This window comes from Candoia aspera, chromosome 3 (assembly GCF_035149785.1).
Source record: "Candoia aspera isolate rCanAsp1 chromosome 3, rCanAsp1.hap2, whole genome shotgun sequence".
In the NCBI taxonomy this organism is placed as follows: domain Eukaryota; kingdom Metazoa; phylum Chordata; class Lepidosauria; order Squamata; family Boidae; genus Candoia; species Candoia aspera.
In genome coordinates, this window is record NC_086155.1 from 21,653,961 (window position 1) to 21,670,527 (window position 16,567).

Below are 16,567 nucleotides of genomic sequence, written 5' to 3' on the forward strand. Positions count from 1 at the left end.
TGTAGATGTCCATTCAAGCAAGACATGAACGTCACAAATGCCTATGCGTTTGGATTTTAATTATTAGTATGTTCTGTCCTTGAGGTATGTCTGTTTTTAAAATATACACTGCTCTGAAAGTTAATTTGATTGAAGAGATGTTTACTTTAGATAAGCGTAAAATACTGAGGCAATTAAAATGTTGAATATCCTTTCACTGATGGTTGTAGAGTATTGTAGAAATAGTTTTTTTCTTTGTCCAAGTAAAGGCCATAGAACTTGATTTCTGAGTAACTGTATTTCGGATCACATAAATATATCTGCATATATTAAATCTTAGAAGAAAAAAATAAATTTGGTAGATTTTAATGTGATAGTCATAAGACATTTACTGCAGAACTTGAGTTCCCAATGTGAGTCCAGAATGCTAGGCATCACTTCACGTGGTGTATACCAAGCTCTACACTTCATCTAACTCTTAGATTCAATTTAAAGGGGCTTCTGCTATAAATACTAGCCTATATACCAGTTTCTAACAATATTAAAACCACCATCAGAACTTCCACTTTAGTCTGAATGTAATTTCAACATCCTTCCCTTCCATGAAATCCAAGCAGTGTGCATAGGGTTTCTGCATAGCCCCTCACACCAGTATTGATCTGAACAAAACAGTTTAGCTTAAAACAATCTTGTTGCAACATGTGCCTTGAGATTACATCTGAGATTTTGGAGACTTCCAGTGGGGACATGGCCAACTGAACAGCTATGTCAGCAAGCTCCGTGGACAGAACTGATAGTGGTGGTTTTTTGGGGGGGACACAGGCAGGCTTTTTCCCGACTTGCAAGAGCACTTTCACAGACAAAGAAAACGCTTGGAAACATCCATTTGCCCTCTAGAATGGCGACTTGCAGCCTGAGAATTGCAAACAACGTTTGCACCAATTGGGTAAGAGCTGCTGGGAGGTCAGGGACGTCAACATTTCCAAGCCGCGCTGTAGCCTTAAAGGGACACTAGGTCGAGCCACCCCATTTCTAAATCACCCAATTTATATTTGTTTAAAAGTTATGTACCCTAAGACTGACTTTCTACAGCAAGAAGAAGCGATCCTTCTTGGTGCTTGTTATTTTTGGGATTAATTTTCAAAAATCTTTTAAAGTTTTGGCTTGTTTTCCCATTTGGATATTGAGGGGGACTGAGAATGAATGAATGAATGAATATCTCCCTGTTATTATTTTTGTATTGAATTTGAAGGATTTAATATTTTTCTACATGTTAAGTCTGCTGTTTTGAATCTTCAGCTTTCTGTTCACTTTCTCTGGAACTGCTTATTAGCATATTTTCTCTTATGTCAACAACTTTTGGAGATTTTTCATTAACTCATTAACTCCTATCTTTGTGAGTCAAGTGTCTAGGGGGCGCCATAATCTACTGCCTGAAACATGGATTTCAAGGAGACTTTCTCAGAGTTCCATTGTGAGCTTCACTGTGAGTTTAAACAGATTTTTTATGATACCTATCAAGCAATTTTGCAAGATATTCAGGATACTGCAGAAAATACCAGCTTTAAAATGTGTCATCTGGTTGAGGACATCATGGAAGATGAAGATTTTAACAAAGATAGAAATGTATCCACTGACAGTGAGATAGGTTTTGTTGAAATGCCAGGCGATGAATTCATCTGGGTGTTGAAGGGGATAAAGGGACAGTCTGACTTGCAAATCACAAATGCAGTTGTTTTTTTGATGGAATGTTATGGGAAAGAAGAGGCTCTGTTCTGTGGGAGGTTTTTTGCTGAGAAGTCTGAGTTTCTAAGGGAGGCAATTGGGCTGTTTGACTTCTGTATGAAAAATGCCTTGTGTGTAATATGGAGATATGTAAATATTTTGGTATATTTTGAGGTGGAGTAAAGAATTAAAAATGTTTATTTGGATTGATATTAAGGCTTGTATGATTCCATTTTTCTTTAATGATTTGGATGAAGAATCACAAGGTTTGATTTTTAAGATGTGTAAGATGTAATTATTGCTTGGTTTTTAGGTTTAATAGGGCCAAGATTGTCTACTTTTATAACTAATAATACTATAACAATTCTAATGTTTTTATAATTTGATTTTTATTATAGTGGACAGAAATATAGAATAGTGGTAGGAAGGAAATAAATGTTTCTTGGGGGGAGTTGATTTGGAGGTTTATGTATTTCTTCTTCTAATATAAGGGGAAGGAGCATTTGTGTTTAGTGATTTTTATAATGTGCTAATGGAATGATTTACAGAAATATGATATAGAGTAAGGAATTGATTATGGAAATTGCTATATATTCTTATTGTTGAAAGTTAGAAGTCACCACTTTATGTAATTTTCAAAATTCTTTTTTTCTTGTGTTTCACACTCTTAGATTTTTTTCTTTTTGTAGGTTTTTTCTTTCTTGTAGTTTTTATCTTTGTTTCAAACTTAATAAAATTCTTATAAAAAAAAAAGAGATCACATCTGAGATTTTGGAATGTTCTGGTGAATAGCAGACTTATATTTGAAAAAAAAAATGTACAGAACTGCATTAGACCTCTGCTACAAATGCTTATAGTAAAGGCACCGAGGTTACTATAACAGGGATATGTAGACAATCCTTGATACTGTTTAAGCTTCAAGTCTTGGTTCTTGAATAGTTTCAGCTCCCGTATATGTACAACCAATTAACTGTAATGTTTTATCATGATACAACTATTTTTAAATTACAAACTTTTCTGTCAGAAATAGCAAACATTCTATGAATCACATTTTTACACACCAGTACTTGGATAAACTGTTCAGAACATACCAAAACAAGCTTAAGGCACAGGCCCACCTTTTATTTAACATTTGATAGTACATAAAACATCCATCTGTACAATCAGTGCAATGACACAGGACAGTATGATAATCCATTTATATTCCTCTCATGCTGCAAAAGAATAAATTCTTCTACCCAATTCACAGAAATTAGGTGTACACAGACATATCCATATACAAAATATTTGCATTTCAAGGATATTTTAGGTAACATTTTAAAATACTTGAGTTTAGTTTTCTAGAATTAAAAAAGGGAATCAAACTTCTGTAAGTGTAAAGGGATAGAAGAGATTGTAGGTGTAAATTAAAAAATTAATTTAAATGGAAATGCAGTAGTTGAACTATGATCTTCTATGAGAATGTAGCTCCAGCCATGGAACAAACTGACTCTCCATGAATTAAAAGGCCACACCTATTTCCTGAAAGTTTTTATTACTGATACATCTTACACTATTCTGCTTTGAGAAGAAAGGAGTTTTCCATTTTCTTTTATTTGAAATTAGTAACATAAAACGTTTTAGATGAACACAGTGTCCACAATTACGATGCTGAAGATGTAACCAGTGTTCTGTTAGGAACAAGTCCAGAACTACACACATGCTGACTAGAGAAAGCATCATCTTATGAGCAAAACAGCTCAGAAGATTATGGTTCTATCAAATGAGGCAATTATACATATACATTTCCATCAAAATCATAAAACCCTCATTCCATGGCAAAATGTTCTCAGTAGACATATATGGGATTATGAGGTCAGTAGATAAAATCTTAAACGAATTAGTACAAGTAAGTAAGTTGACAAATGAAGAAAAAGGAATCAAATCCTGAATAGCATTTTGCATTAAAATGTCTAAGTGATATACAAAAAAAATTCCTTTGTCTTGTATAATAAAAGAACAATTTCATCTATATAGTAACATGTAAATACATGTGATTGAATTGTTTATTGAATGGTACTGAGACATTTTAAAAAATGTAAGCCACTTATTTCTCACAGGACCGTGGTCAGGAGTGAGGCGAGGTGAGGTACTTTCACAATGGACTGAGAGGCAGGTATCTTGATTTCCAAACCAATAATAAACATTTTTGCTAGAACCAGAGAACCACTTTTAACTCTTCCTTAATTATTAGTACTTTAAGTGTCAAACCTTATTAAGTAGCAAGTATGGCAAATCTTGAAAAATGGTAGCTTGTTATAATTAATATATTATTTTGAACGGGGAATGAAGCAGACACAGTCAGTCTGTGTCTGTATAAGAGAGACATCTTTGGCACCTCTGCTATTTGTGCTTCCAATGAGGAATCTAGATGCATCTGTTAATATTTTCTTGTGAAATGTTTATGGTACATATATTTGCCTAAAAAACCAAAAACCTAAATCTGATGTTTAAAAGAGTTCCCCACAGATTGCAGCATTAAGGCGACTGCATTTACTCTATGGTAGTGCTTCTCGACCTTGGCAACTGTAAGGTGGACTTCAACTCCTAGAATTTCCCAGCCAGCCATGCTGGCTGAGGAACTCTGGAAGTTGAAGTCCACATATCTTAAAGTTGCCAAGGTTGAGAAATACTGCTCTATGGCAATGTAGCCATGCTGGCTTTAGTTGGCAGTCCAAAAATCTGAAAGTGCTAGAAAAGGGAAAGCTACTTTACATACAGCAGGAGCTGGAAATATGCAAGTCAGTGTGTTTTTGAACTACAACCCCACAGCATCTTTCACTTCCGATTGCTGACACAGAGCCTAATTTAATTGAGTGGAATTTTCTTATGTTATGGCAATGCCTGCCAAGATGAGTATCAGGCTAGTAAGATGTAAACCAAACATAATTTTAGTAGTATATAGACTGAACTGCTTCCCTGATCTGATGACCTACAAATATTTAGGACTACGTTTCCTAACATCCCCAATTGTCAAGGATACTGAGAGCAGCGCCCCAAAGATTCTGTTGGTGAAGACCTCTCTATAGTGTCTTTATAGCAGCCTTTCCCCAAAAGGCACCCCCAGGTATGTTGGAATTATAACTCTCAGATATCCCAGGTACCATAATAAAAGAAAAGAAGCTGGTAGAAATTCTGGGAACCAGAGTCATAACATATACAGATAATGCCAGGTTGATAATAGCCACTTAATAGAATTCATTTAGGTTTAAGCAAATATCAAAGCTTTTAGAAATTCAAACGAAGGGTAGAAAAATAATTAAATCTAGATTGCCCTTATTCTTTGATTGGTGGCTGGTGCTGCAAGACTTACAAAAAGACAAAGGTTCCAGTTGTTTAATTGTGAACTGTAAAGTAGCCACGGAGTTTGAAGTCTGCCTTAAGAATTGCAGACTAACCTGTCATTAATTAAACAAAGTTCACTACTCCAATTTTGAACAGATAACCTGAGAAAGCAGAATAGAAATTTTTTAAATACAAGTTTGAAAATAGTACATTCTTTTTAGATCTAGGAATCTATATTCATGACCCAAAGGATCATGAACTCAGTTCTATGAATCCAGTAGAACTTTAGACATTTTTTTCTTCTAACAGTAGTTCCACTAAATCATGTGACATGACATATAGGGATTAAAAAAAAATCCACTTTGAGTAGTTTCCATGCCCGGTTGCAAAATGTCTACATGGGTAATAAAAGCCATTTCCAGGAAGTTGTATAGTCCTTTGAATTCCACCATTTCCAACCAGGAAATCTGGTTTGCTCCAGATGTTTTGGACTTCGACTTCTGTCACCCCCAACTAGCATGGTTAACGGTAAAATATGTAACCCCAAAGATCTGGAAGGCACCAGTTAGCCTACCCTTTTTGAAAGAATCCCAACAGGAGATTTGGCACAGTCAAAAATATCCTGTTACTTAGTAAATACATGTAATTATGAATAATACAGTAAGTATTCAAGGAAAGCTATTATTTGGTAATAAAAGCTTTTGGTATGATGGATTATCAGACCTAATGGCCAAGATTATGTTGAAGGGCCAGACATTTTTAACATTTTTGGGGGTCAGAAAACAAAGCAGGATTCATGAGTATCTTTTCACTATCTAATGGCAAACCCTGACTTTTTTTTTAAACACTAGGAGAATAATTTTAACATATTCTACAGTTCTGCATATTAAAGATTAATCATATAACAGTTTCATGGATCTCTAAATAAACCAACACTTTTTAGCACCATGTTGAAGAAGCTTGTAGTTTCATATCCTCTCTTAAAATACTTCAGAAACCATTTATATAAAACTAGCTTTTTGGAATTAAAAAGGGATCCATTCTTCAAAATTAAGCCTTAAATTGGAGGGCATTTTTTGAAAACACATTGTTGGGTACAGTATGCTAAACTGACAGTTTTTCATAATCACAATTTAAACATTGCCTTTAAACAAGGGGAGAGATAATAAAAAATAGTTTGTTTCTAACTTAAAGAGGAATTTCAAGCAGTTTAATAACGTGAACAGATTTAGGGGGGGAAAAAAGCAAAAAAAAATCTAACACTAATTCTAAAACTACATTTTATAAAATGAAATAAAGTTCCAAATAGAAGACAACTCTGGTTTATTAGATTCCCCCATGCTGTTCTACTAACATTGTAGCATTGTAATTAGAGGTCAGACTAAACATCCTATTTTCAAAAGCTGACAATCATGTTAAATAACTGATTTTAAAATAAGTTCTCACCTTAAGTTTGTTTTGATGAACATAAAAATATATTATTTTAACCAATGTCCAGCCAAATATAGTTTTTCTGTGGTCAGTGGTGATGGAGATTTTCTTTTAATATGAGAAAGTCTTCAATTAAATCAGTGTCCTCTGTAACTGTGCTCTTTACAAAAACTTTGATTTTCTTTTCCTAGGTGATGTGCCCTCTTCAGATTTTATTGTTCCATTTACAAAGTTAGCTGTAATACAATAAATAAATAAATAAAATAAACAGAGTATTAGAATTTAGGATAGGTGATATTAATACTTAAACATGTAATAAACAATACTTTTATTTCAGAGGTATAAGCAAATTGAACATATTTAGGTTATATACAACATATTTAAGTTAATGCCAATAAATTTTGTTATATCAAATAATGTATTTCACCAAGTGAATGGCTTCTGCTTCCTCTTGCTTCTAACCTACCTGCACACAAGGAGTGGAGTGGAGAAGTAAGTCTTTTTATGCAATATTGGACGAGGTGTGGGCAATACTTTACAGGCTGGGGGCTACACATTTTTCTTACCTGAGGTAACAGAGAACTAATGGAAATGTAGGGGATCACATTTTCAGGACTGGGTTGTTTTGGAAGGGTGTTACATGACAAAATAGGGCCTTAAACCTTTCACAAATTTAAGGCACTTATTATACTCCTAAATCTCATGAAAGAACTAGTATGAACCAGTCTGGGACGCTTGAAGGACTCCAGACTGTGGGTTTGCCATCCCCCCCTCTTATGCCCATACTGATGAATCAGCAACTAGTTGCATGCAGAAACAGGCATCCCTGATCAAATCATCTGAACCTGTAACTGAATGGAAGCTGACACAATCTCCACAGTACAAAGTTAAACATAACATCTTTTTACAAATTTGAGTGTATACTATTTATGTGCTATTGTTTACAAATTCTTTTTTTTTTAATGGCAGATGCAGAAATTTGAACACCTTTTCAGTCAGTAGCTTGTAATGACTCCTTTAGCAGAAATGACAGCTTCCAAAACTTTCTACTCTGGCTTTTGAATGTTCTTCCCATTGTTCCTTGCAGAACCTTTCTAGTTCAAAAATAGTCTGAGGACTACGAAGACCATTCCAAAACCTGTATTTTCAGTCCTCTTAAGTATTTAATTTTTTAAAATATATATTAAATTTTTAAATTTAAATTAAATTTCTTAAAGTTTCTCACAGTTCAAACTGCCAGCTGAAAGTATTTAGAAAAAGTGTCTGTATAGACTCCTGTGCTGAGAGAATTGTGTTCATTTTCAAATGCTTAGACAGCTGCTTAGTGGAGTCCATGGATGTTGAAAGTAGGCCAAACAATAATCACATCCCAAAAGGTTGGAAGAGTTAGGATATTTTTTTCACCTATGGAATTGACTTTACCTGTTGTGGGGAGCAAATGACCCTTAAATCACAAACCAGCTTTATGGGCCGAGAAATAGTCACCTGACCCCTGTTAGCCAATAAAAGAAAAGAAGGGGGTTGTCAAATTTTGGGGCAGGAAGAGTGGGGGTTTGGAGAGAGTTGGCTAGAGTCCTAGATGAGGGGGTTATCTCAGGCAAGGTTAGTAATTGAGTTGTTCAGCTGTAGTTTTGTTTGTATTTTATCTTTTAAAATGGTGTGTTGTGTCAAACCTTATCTTCTTTTGGCACATTTAATAATGTTTTTGTTTAAATCCTGGAGTCAACTGGTGGCCTTCTAGCATTCGCCTCAGCTCGGCTGAACTACTGACTCCCAAAGTTTTTGTTTGGTTTCCCTTTCTCTATTTAACCAGACCCATGGTGGGGTGAGTTTTTATTTTTATTTTTGTCATGTTGCTCATTTCAATGTTCTGTTAACATTGTAACGTTTCACATGTCAATTCATTTTCCGTGTATACTCGCTTGGCTCGTTCGGGGTTTTTCCATTCCTGCGCTCTCCTTTGTTTTCGATCTGTGGAATGTATGTTTGGGTTTGCAATCCTGTTCAAGGTTACTTTCCCAGGCGTGTGTAACGGTTCCTAACACCTGGGAGGGGGTGCGTGCTGACGAGCGCTTGGGGCGGAACTGGATTGAAGGCAAGGCTTTTAAAGTTTGTATTTGGCGCGCTTTTGCTCATTCTCAGCTTTCTCTGTATTTGCATACTATTCCTTTAATAAATCAGTTATCTTTAAGCCCGAGCTTGTGAGACTGAGTATTTGGGATTAGGCAACCATTACATAAAGCTGAGAATCAATTTCAATCATATTCCGCTAGCCCCATCCAATCGTTGGATAAGAGGGAACGCTAGCGATGACCGACCATCAGCTTCGCGCGAGCGAAGGGAGCGAAGAAGAGTTGGAGGCGGCAAGGACCCGGCCAGCTCTAACCTCGAGAGCGCAAAGAGCAGCACGTCGGGAGATGCGGGATGTCCAATTAGATGAGTTGCTGATATCTATGCAGGAGAGTCTGAGGAGTGAACACAAAACCGTGATGGAAAGAGCAACGGGGAGGGGGTCTCCACAACTATCCTGGGAGCCCGAAATCCCCTTGTCACCGAGGGTGGTGGTAACCAACCAACCCCTTGAAGAGCCGGTCACTCCTGCTCGTATGAAAGCACTCGAGGACAAAATGAATCTAGTAGTGACAATCCTGAAGGATCTCCCCAGGGGTGCAGAGCCAAGCCAGGAAGATTGGGAGGAAGAGCCGTCACAGCTGGCTTACCCCAGGCCCAGCACCCTACCACCCAGGGGGAGAAGCACGATTCGAGCATCCCGTTGGGGGGGGGGCGTGAGGCAAGACCTCCTAGGGATCGGCCACCCCTGGGGGCTCGGCGTACCCTGACATTTACGGAGCCACCACAGCCAGCTGAGCCGGTAAGAAACTTCCCACCGTTTGGAGTGAAGTTCGATGGGGATCCCACTACCCTCTCCTTCTTTATCACTAACGCTAAGCATTATATGGAGGATTGGGGCCGAAGCTTTCGTTCAGAACACGGCAAAATCAATTTTATTGCCAATAAACTGAGAGGGAGGGCAGCCGATTGGTATGTGCAACTGTGCCAAACCGAGGCGACAGAATTAGAGGACTTCAATGACTTTTTGTGGGCGCTTAAACAGCATTTCGAAGACCCTCTAGCCCAAGAGACAGCCAAAAACTCCCTGAGGAAACTCTACCAAGGGTCCCTCTCAGTTGCCAATTATGCGCTCGAATTTAAAGCCTTATCAGGGAAGGTGGAAGATTGGTCCGAGCCAACTTTAATTGAAATGTTTAAGCAAGGGCTAGAACCAGAAATCCTCCGTTGGGCACTGGGAAGAGACGACCCTAAAACACTATACGGATGGATTCAATTAGCAGGCAGTGCCGAAAATGCCCTGCAAACCTATGCCCATACAAAAGAGCTTAGACAATCCCGAATTGCCAGAGGAGTGCGGACGACTGGACCTGCCAGCCGCCCCAAACCGAAAACCTGGAAAACCTGGCGCTTTTCCAAAGGTCAATGCCTGAAATGTGGAAAAGAAGGGCATCGCGCCACTTCATGCCCTAGACGACGCCCAGAAGAACGGCAAGCAAAACCTTCAGGGAAGTCGCCTGCCCTACCGCGGAAGATGAAAGCTGCCATTGCAGAACTTGACCCACCAGAACTACCATTCGGGGAAGAGGAGGAGGAATTACAATTCGAACAGCCGGCGGGAAAAGGCTACCACCTGCCCTGAAGGGCGCCCTAGGGCAGGTGGAAGAAACCGGGCGTGACCACAATTCGGTGAGTGGGAATTTCCCTACGCTGACTGTAAAAGTTAAACTAGGCTCAAAGACCAAAACTGTGGAAGTTTGGGCCATGCTTGACTCGGGCTGCTCCCGCTCCCTTATGCACCCTGATGTCGTAGCGGCTCTGGAACTGCCTACGTTCCCTTTGCCAAGACCTATGATCTTCACCCAATTGGATGGAACTATGGCGGGGGGGAAAGCAGTCACTCATTCCACAGGTCTGGTGGCTCTACAAATGGGTTCCCATCGGGAAAAGCTACCATTTGTTGTAGCTCCAGTGGGGGGCCCTTTAGTGATTTTAGATATGCCCTGGTTTGTACAACAAAATCCTTTTATCAACTGGCTACACAGAACTGTCACCTTTGCGGATGGATTTTACAAAGTACCCGAGAAGGATCTCCTAGATGACATGGAGGGTGGAGGAATAGCACACACCTCTGTACAAACACTTCAACCCCTTGAGGGGCTACCCAGTCAATATCAGGATTTAGCTGATGTGTTTGGGGAAAAGGAAGCAGATCGCTTGCCACCCCACCGAAAAACAGACTGTGCCATTGAGTTTTTACCTAATGTGAAGTTTCCTCCCCCCAAAATTTACCCCATGTCTCCCAAAGAGCTAGCAACACTAAGGGAGTTCATTGATAAAAACTTGGCTAGGGGTTTCATTGAACCTGCTAACTCCCCGGTTGGGGCTCCTGTCCTCTTTAGACCAAAAAAGGATGGCTCATTGAGGCTTTGTACCGATTTCCGCGGGCTCAATGCGGTCTCAATATTAAATAAATATCCTTTGCCCTTGCTAAAAGATATGTTATCACATCTGGCAAGAGGGAAAATCTTCTCAAAACTAGATTTGAGAGAAGCCTACTTTCGTATTCACATAAGGGAAGGGGATGAGTGGAAAACGGCGTTTAACTGTCCTCTTGGGGCTTTTCAATACAAAGTTTTACCCTTTGGGTTGTCGGGGGCACCTGGGGTTTTTATGCAACTAATCAATGAGGTCTTGCATGACCACCTATTTAAGGGAGTACTGGTATATTTAGATGATGTATTGATTTATACTGAAACCATGTCAGAACATATTCAATTGGTGTGTCAGGTCCTGGCTAAATTGAAAAAAGCAGAGTTGTATGCCAAACTGTCTAAATGTGCCTTCCATCAATCACAAATTGACTATCTAGGATATAGAATTTCCGCTAAGGGCATTGAAATGGACCCTGCTAAAGTGGAAGCCATTGTGGCATGGGAGCCTCCCCGTACCAGGAGACAATTACAAAGTTTCCTTGGATTCGCCAATTTCTATCGGGCATTCGCCCAAAATTTCGCCGAAATCGCCCTCCCCCTCACTGAACTGTTGAAAACTAAAGCGCAGGGGGATACGCGGCGTTCAAAAAACCCAGGAGCGCTTCTTAAATGGACTCCAACCTGTCAACAGGCATTCGAAGCGCTCAAACACATCTTCACCACTGAACCAATTTTACAACATCCAGACCCAACCAAACCATTCGTGGTACAAGTGGATGCTTCTGATTTCTCAATCGGAGCACTCTTACTGCAATCCGACCAATCTGGCGCCTTAAAACCCTGTGCCTACCTCTCCCGCAAGTTCACCGAAACAGAGCGGCGATGGCATGTTTGGGAAAAAGAGGCTTTTGCTGTAAAAACTGCTTTAGAGACTTGGCAACACTTATTAGAAGGGACTTCAAATCCTTTTGAAGTCTGGACTGACCATAAAAACCTAGAAGCACTAAGCACCAGCCGCAAACTCAGCCCCAAACAGCTTCGCTGGGCTGAGTTTTTCAGCCGTTTTGACTTCACCCTTAAATTCATACCAGGCAAGAAAAACTTTTTAGCTGATGCGCTCTCCCGCCGGCCCCAAGATGCTGGCCCGGGGCCAACAGTCCAAGGCACCGTCTGGACAGAAAAACAATTAAGTTTGGCAGCGGTGACGCGCAGTCAGACGCGAGCGCATCAAACACAAACTCCAGCCGCCCCGCCTCCCAGCGGCTCGACGCGCTTGCCAGTTCCATCGGACTTGCAACAACAGTTGCTCCTCCACCTGAAAACTGACACTTGGTTATAAACGAATAAAAACATTGTAACTTTCACCGACGATTTTGCTTGGCGCAACGATCGTCTCTATGTGCCTGAGGCTTTGCGTAAAACAATCCTCCAGCGCTGTCACGACGACAAGCTGGCTGGACATTTTGGTTATTTAAAAACACTCCACCTCGTACGGCGCCAATTCTGGTGGCCTACGTTGCTCAAAGACCTTAAAGCATATATCACCGCATGCCCTATTTGTGCAGCAACAAAGCGCAAACCGGGCAAACCTCAGGGTCTCCTGCAACCTGTCGCCACCCCATCAGTCCCATGGCAAGACATCTCCATGGACTTTATCGTTGACCTACCCCCCAGTCAACGAAAAACCGTCATTTGGGTAGTCAAAGACTTTTTCTCAAAACAAGCCCATTTCATTCCATGCGCTTCAATCCCCACCACGCAACAACTGGCACGCCTCTTCCTCGTTCACGTGTACCGCCTTCATGGTATCCCCGCCCGTTTGGTGACTGACAGAGGCACACAATTTACGTCACAATTTTGGCGGGCATTTTTAAAACTACTTGGCACCAAGCAAGCCCTCTCCACTGCGTGGCATCCACAGACGGACAGCTCTACAGAGGTGGTTAATTCTACACTTGAACAATATTTGCGAGCCTTTGTTAATTACCAACAAGACAACTGGGTCGACCTACTCCCTTTTGCAGAAGTCGCTTATAACAATGCCTTACATCAAAGCACTGGCCAGGTTCCTTTTAAAACTGTTTTCGGTCGGGACTTCGTCCCTATCCCTGAACTTCCTCATCCACAACCCCTACCAGCCTCCCTCACTGACTGGGCTGACTCTCTCAAAGACTCATGGCTAAACATTCAGCAGGCTCTGCTCCATGCCCAAACCACTTACAAACGTCATGCAGATGCAAAACGTTCACCTGAACCTGCCTTTACTGTGGGGGACAAAGTCTACTTGTCAACCAAGTTTATCAAGTCACCACAACCTTCCAAAAAACTTGGCCCTAAGTTTGTGGGTCCTTTTCCTATTGTTGCACAAATTAACCCTGTTACTTTTAAACTTGACTTGCCACACAACCTAAAACGTTTACATCCTGTTTTCCATTGTAGCTTACTCAAGCCCTACCTGCCATCGGACCGCTGGCATCCCCAACCCATTCCACCGCCTCCTCTCATGATTGACAACCAGCGACATTTCGAGGTGACAGACGTCCTGGACTCTCGCCAACGCTCCACTTTACAGTACCTCATTCGCTGGAAACATTTCCCTCACCCTGAATGGGTTGCTGCTCCCGATGTACGCTCGCCCCGGCTAGTGGCTCGTTTTCACTCTACCTACCCTGACAAGCCCGCTCCTTAGCATTGTTTTGGGAGGGGGCGATATGTCATGTTGCTCATTTCAATGTTCTGTTAACATTGTAACGTTTCACATGTCAATTCATTTTCCGTGTATACTCGCTTGGCTCGTTCGGGGTTTTTCCATTCCTGCGCTCTCCTTTGTTTTCGATCTGTGGAATGTATGTTTGGGTTTGCAATCCTGTTCAAGGTTACTTTCCCAGGCGTGTGTAACGGTTCCTAACACCTGGGAGGGGGTGTGTGCTGACGAGCGCTTGGGGCGGAACTGGATTGAAGGCAAGGCTTTTAAAGTTTGTATTTGGCGCGCTTTTGCTCATTCTCAGCTTTCTCTGTATTTGCATACTATTCCTTTAATAAATCAGTTATCTTTAAGCCTGAGCTTGTGAGACTGAGTATTTGGGATTAGGCAACCATTACAATTTTTAAAATTAATATAGCCACCCATCTCACAAGCAAGCGACTCTGGGCGGTGTACAGACATATAAGGATTCCCTTTCAATCCTCTCCTGGTTCCCCAAAGGACTGGTGTGGAAGGGAGAAAAGGTTGATAATAAAGGGGTAGCAGCAGCAGGAAAAGGACCTAATTTTCCAGTTACTGTTCACCCCTAGGAATGGGTTTCCTCAGAACCAAAGTACCTCAGAGGGAAGGGCTGGTTCGACCCTGAGGACATCTTTCCTTATTACACCTGACTAATTATACACCTAATGAGGCAATTACCTTTTGGGGCCCTAGTAACAACTCTACCTGAATAATCTGAAAGGGTTTCTGAACTTCTGTACCTGTCATACTCACGTTTTCCTTTTTCTGATTCAGTAAGCAACTCTGCATAAACAGTAAGCCTGCCCTGTTTAGCAACTGTTCAAAGTTACAACAGCGCTGAAAAAGTAACTTTGTGAATGATCCTCACACTTAGAACCATTGCAGTGTCCCCATGGTCATGTTGTTGAGATTTAGGCACTTTGCAACCAGTGGGAATTTGCAAGTGTCACAGTGTCCCACGGTCATGTGATCACCATTTGTGTGCTTCACAACCAGCTTGCGACAAGCAGAGTCAATGGAGAAGGCAGCAGTAAAACTACAAGTCACAGTCACATGATGTCTTGCTTAACAACCATGGTGGAAGTGAGGTCGTAAGTTTGCCATAGTCATGTAACATCTTGCTTAACTACTGCATCGCTTAGCGACAGAGTTGCTGGTCCCAACTTCAGTTGTTAGGCAAGGACTACCTGTAAATATATGTTTAACTTTGTATTATGTAGAAGTCATGTCAGCTTTTGTTCATTTAGGGGCAACTGTAACATTCTATGCCACAACACTCCATTCAATGTTAAACTTAAACAAGTAAACATAATTATGTCATTTTAACTAGCAACTGTCATTCTAGTACTGTACTTTTGTGGTTTTGATACAGGTATGGATTTGAGGACTATACTTACATCTGCAGGACTCTTTTTTTGTTGGCTTAATTTTTGTGTTTGTTTTTTTCTTAGGAATTTGATTCTGTACATGTTCTCTCCATTTCTTCAGCTGGAAATTGATGAATTTCCACATCATCCAAGCCTGAGTCAAACAAATTGCAGCCAGACAGCTAATTCTAATTAGTTTAACATAAAAAAGAGTTACACATTAGTTAGAATAATGCTGTTGTGATGATTTTTGAAATCATCTCCAGAGATGGACTAGTCAAAAAATAAAATGAAGTTACTCATGCAAACCAAATACTTTTTGATCTGTAGGCTATCACATATCAAATGCCTTTATTTATTTATTTAATTTCTATAGCTGCCCATCTCAATAAGTGTCTTTGGGCAGCTATGTCTTTAATAGCAGACATGCCTGGATAATATGTTACTTAATAGCCAATATTAATGGCTGTTAGACATGATAATTGCAAACTGTATTCTGCATCAATATTGCTCCAATTTGCACGTGCTGTATCAAATAGCAGTAAAAATTTATCTTCCAATAAGTATTCAGGGCAGAAAGTGCCATCTAACTGAAGCCAACAGCACAGGTATGGTGGAGTTAGTAAATGTATGATGTATAGAAAATTTAGATTTTGACATTTTAATAATTTTATTTAGAACGTAAGCAGTCTAAAATCTATTGAGTAGCTGACATACAAATGTATGTATTTGAGAGCCAGTTTGGTGTAGTGGGTAAGGTACCAGGCTAGAAACCAGGAGGCCCTGAATTCTAGTCCTGCCTCAGGCACAAAGACAGCTGGGTGACCTTGGGCCAGTCACTTTCTGTTAGCCCTAGGAAGGAGGCAATGGCAAACCACTTCTGAAAATCTTGTCAAGAAAACTGCAGGGACTAGTTCAGGCAGTTGCCAGGATTCAACATTGGTTTGAAGGGTCACACACAAACACACTCACTCACACAAACACATACACACACACGGTATGTTTCTGGAAGATAGAAGATAGCTATGAATTTCATAGTGGTAGCTGGCTTGCTACTAGGGCAGACAAAATGCTGAATGTTAAGGGTATGTTAAGGGTAATGCATTCTTGTGATTGCTTAATATAGCCAACATTATAAAGATAGGTTGCAGAAAAGATTCTGAGGTAAGTTTACACGTTATCTACCAACATAAAAAGTAGTTTTAAAAAGTTATAAGAATGAATGAAGACAATTTTTTTCCTGCAACAATTTTCTACTTTTGGACTGTGAATGTAAAGAACATTCTGAAATAGCTATTCCAGAAAAACATATTATACCTAATTGTGAGTATGTTGAAGTTTCCTTCTGCTACAGAAAAGCCGGGATTTTCTGCTTTTGTGAGACCAAATCCAAAGGTGAGAACTGACAAGGTCAAGGTCAAAAGACGAGCCATTACAAATAGAAGAGCCCAAAGGGTAAATCTGAAAAGAAAATGATATTAATTTTTCACTGTCAGTTCTTCTTTCCTAGA

General features: G+C 40.2%; 1 protein-coding gene across 1 annotated transcript in view; it reads right to left on the minus strand.

The window, feature by feature from the left end:
- Positions 1-2,801: 2,801 nt before the first annotated feature.
- LOC134492921 (translocating chain-associated membrane protein 1-like 1) overlaps positions 2,802-16,567 on the minus strand; it is a 35,863-nt gene continuing 22,097 nt past the window's right edge. Inside the window, exons 9-11 of the mRNA XM_063297091.1 lie at positions 16,374-16,517; positions 15,087-15,244; positions 2,802-6,695 (exon numbers count right to left, since the gene is read on the minus strand). Of these exons, the coding sequence (XP_063153161.1) occupies positions 6,622-6,695; positions 15,087-15,244; positions 16,374-16,517 (376 nt within the window). The 3' untranslated portion in view covers positions 2,802-6,621. The remainder of the gene's footprint in view (positions 6,696-15,086; positions 15,245-16,373; positions 16,518-16,567) is intronic.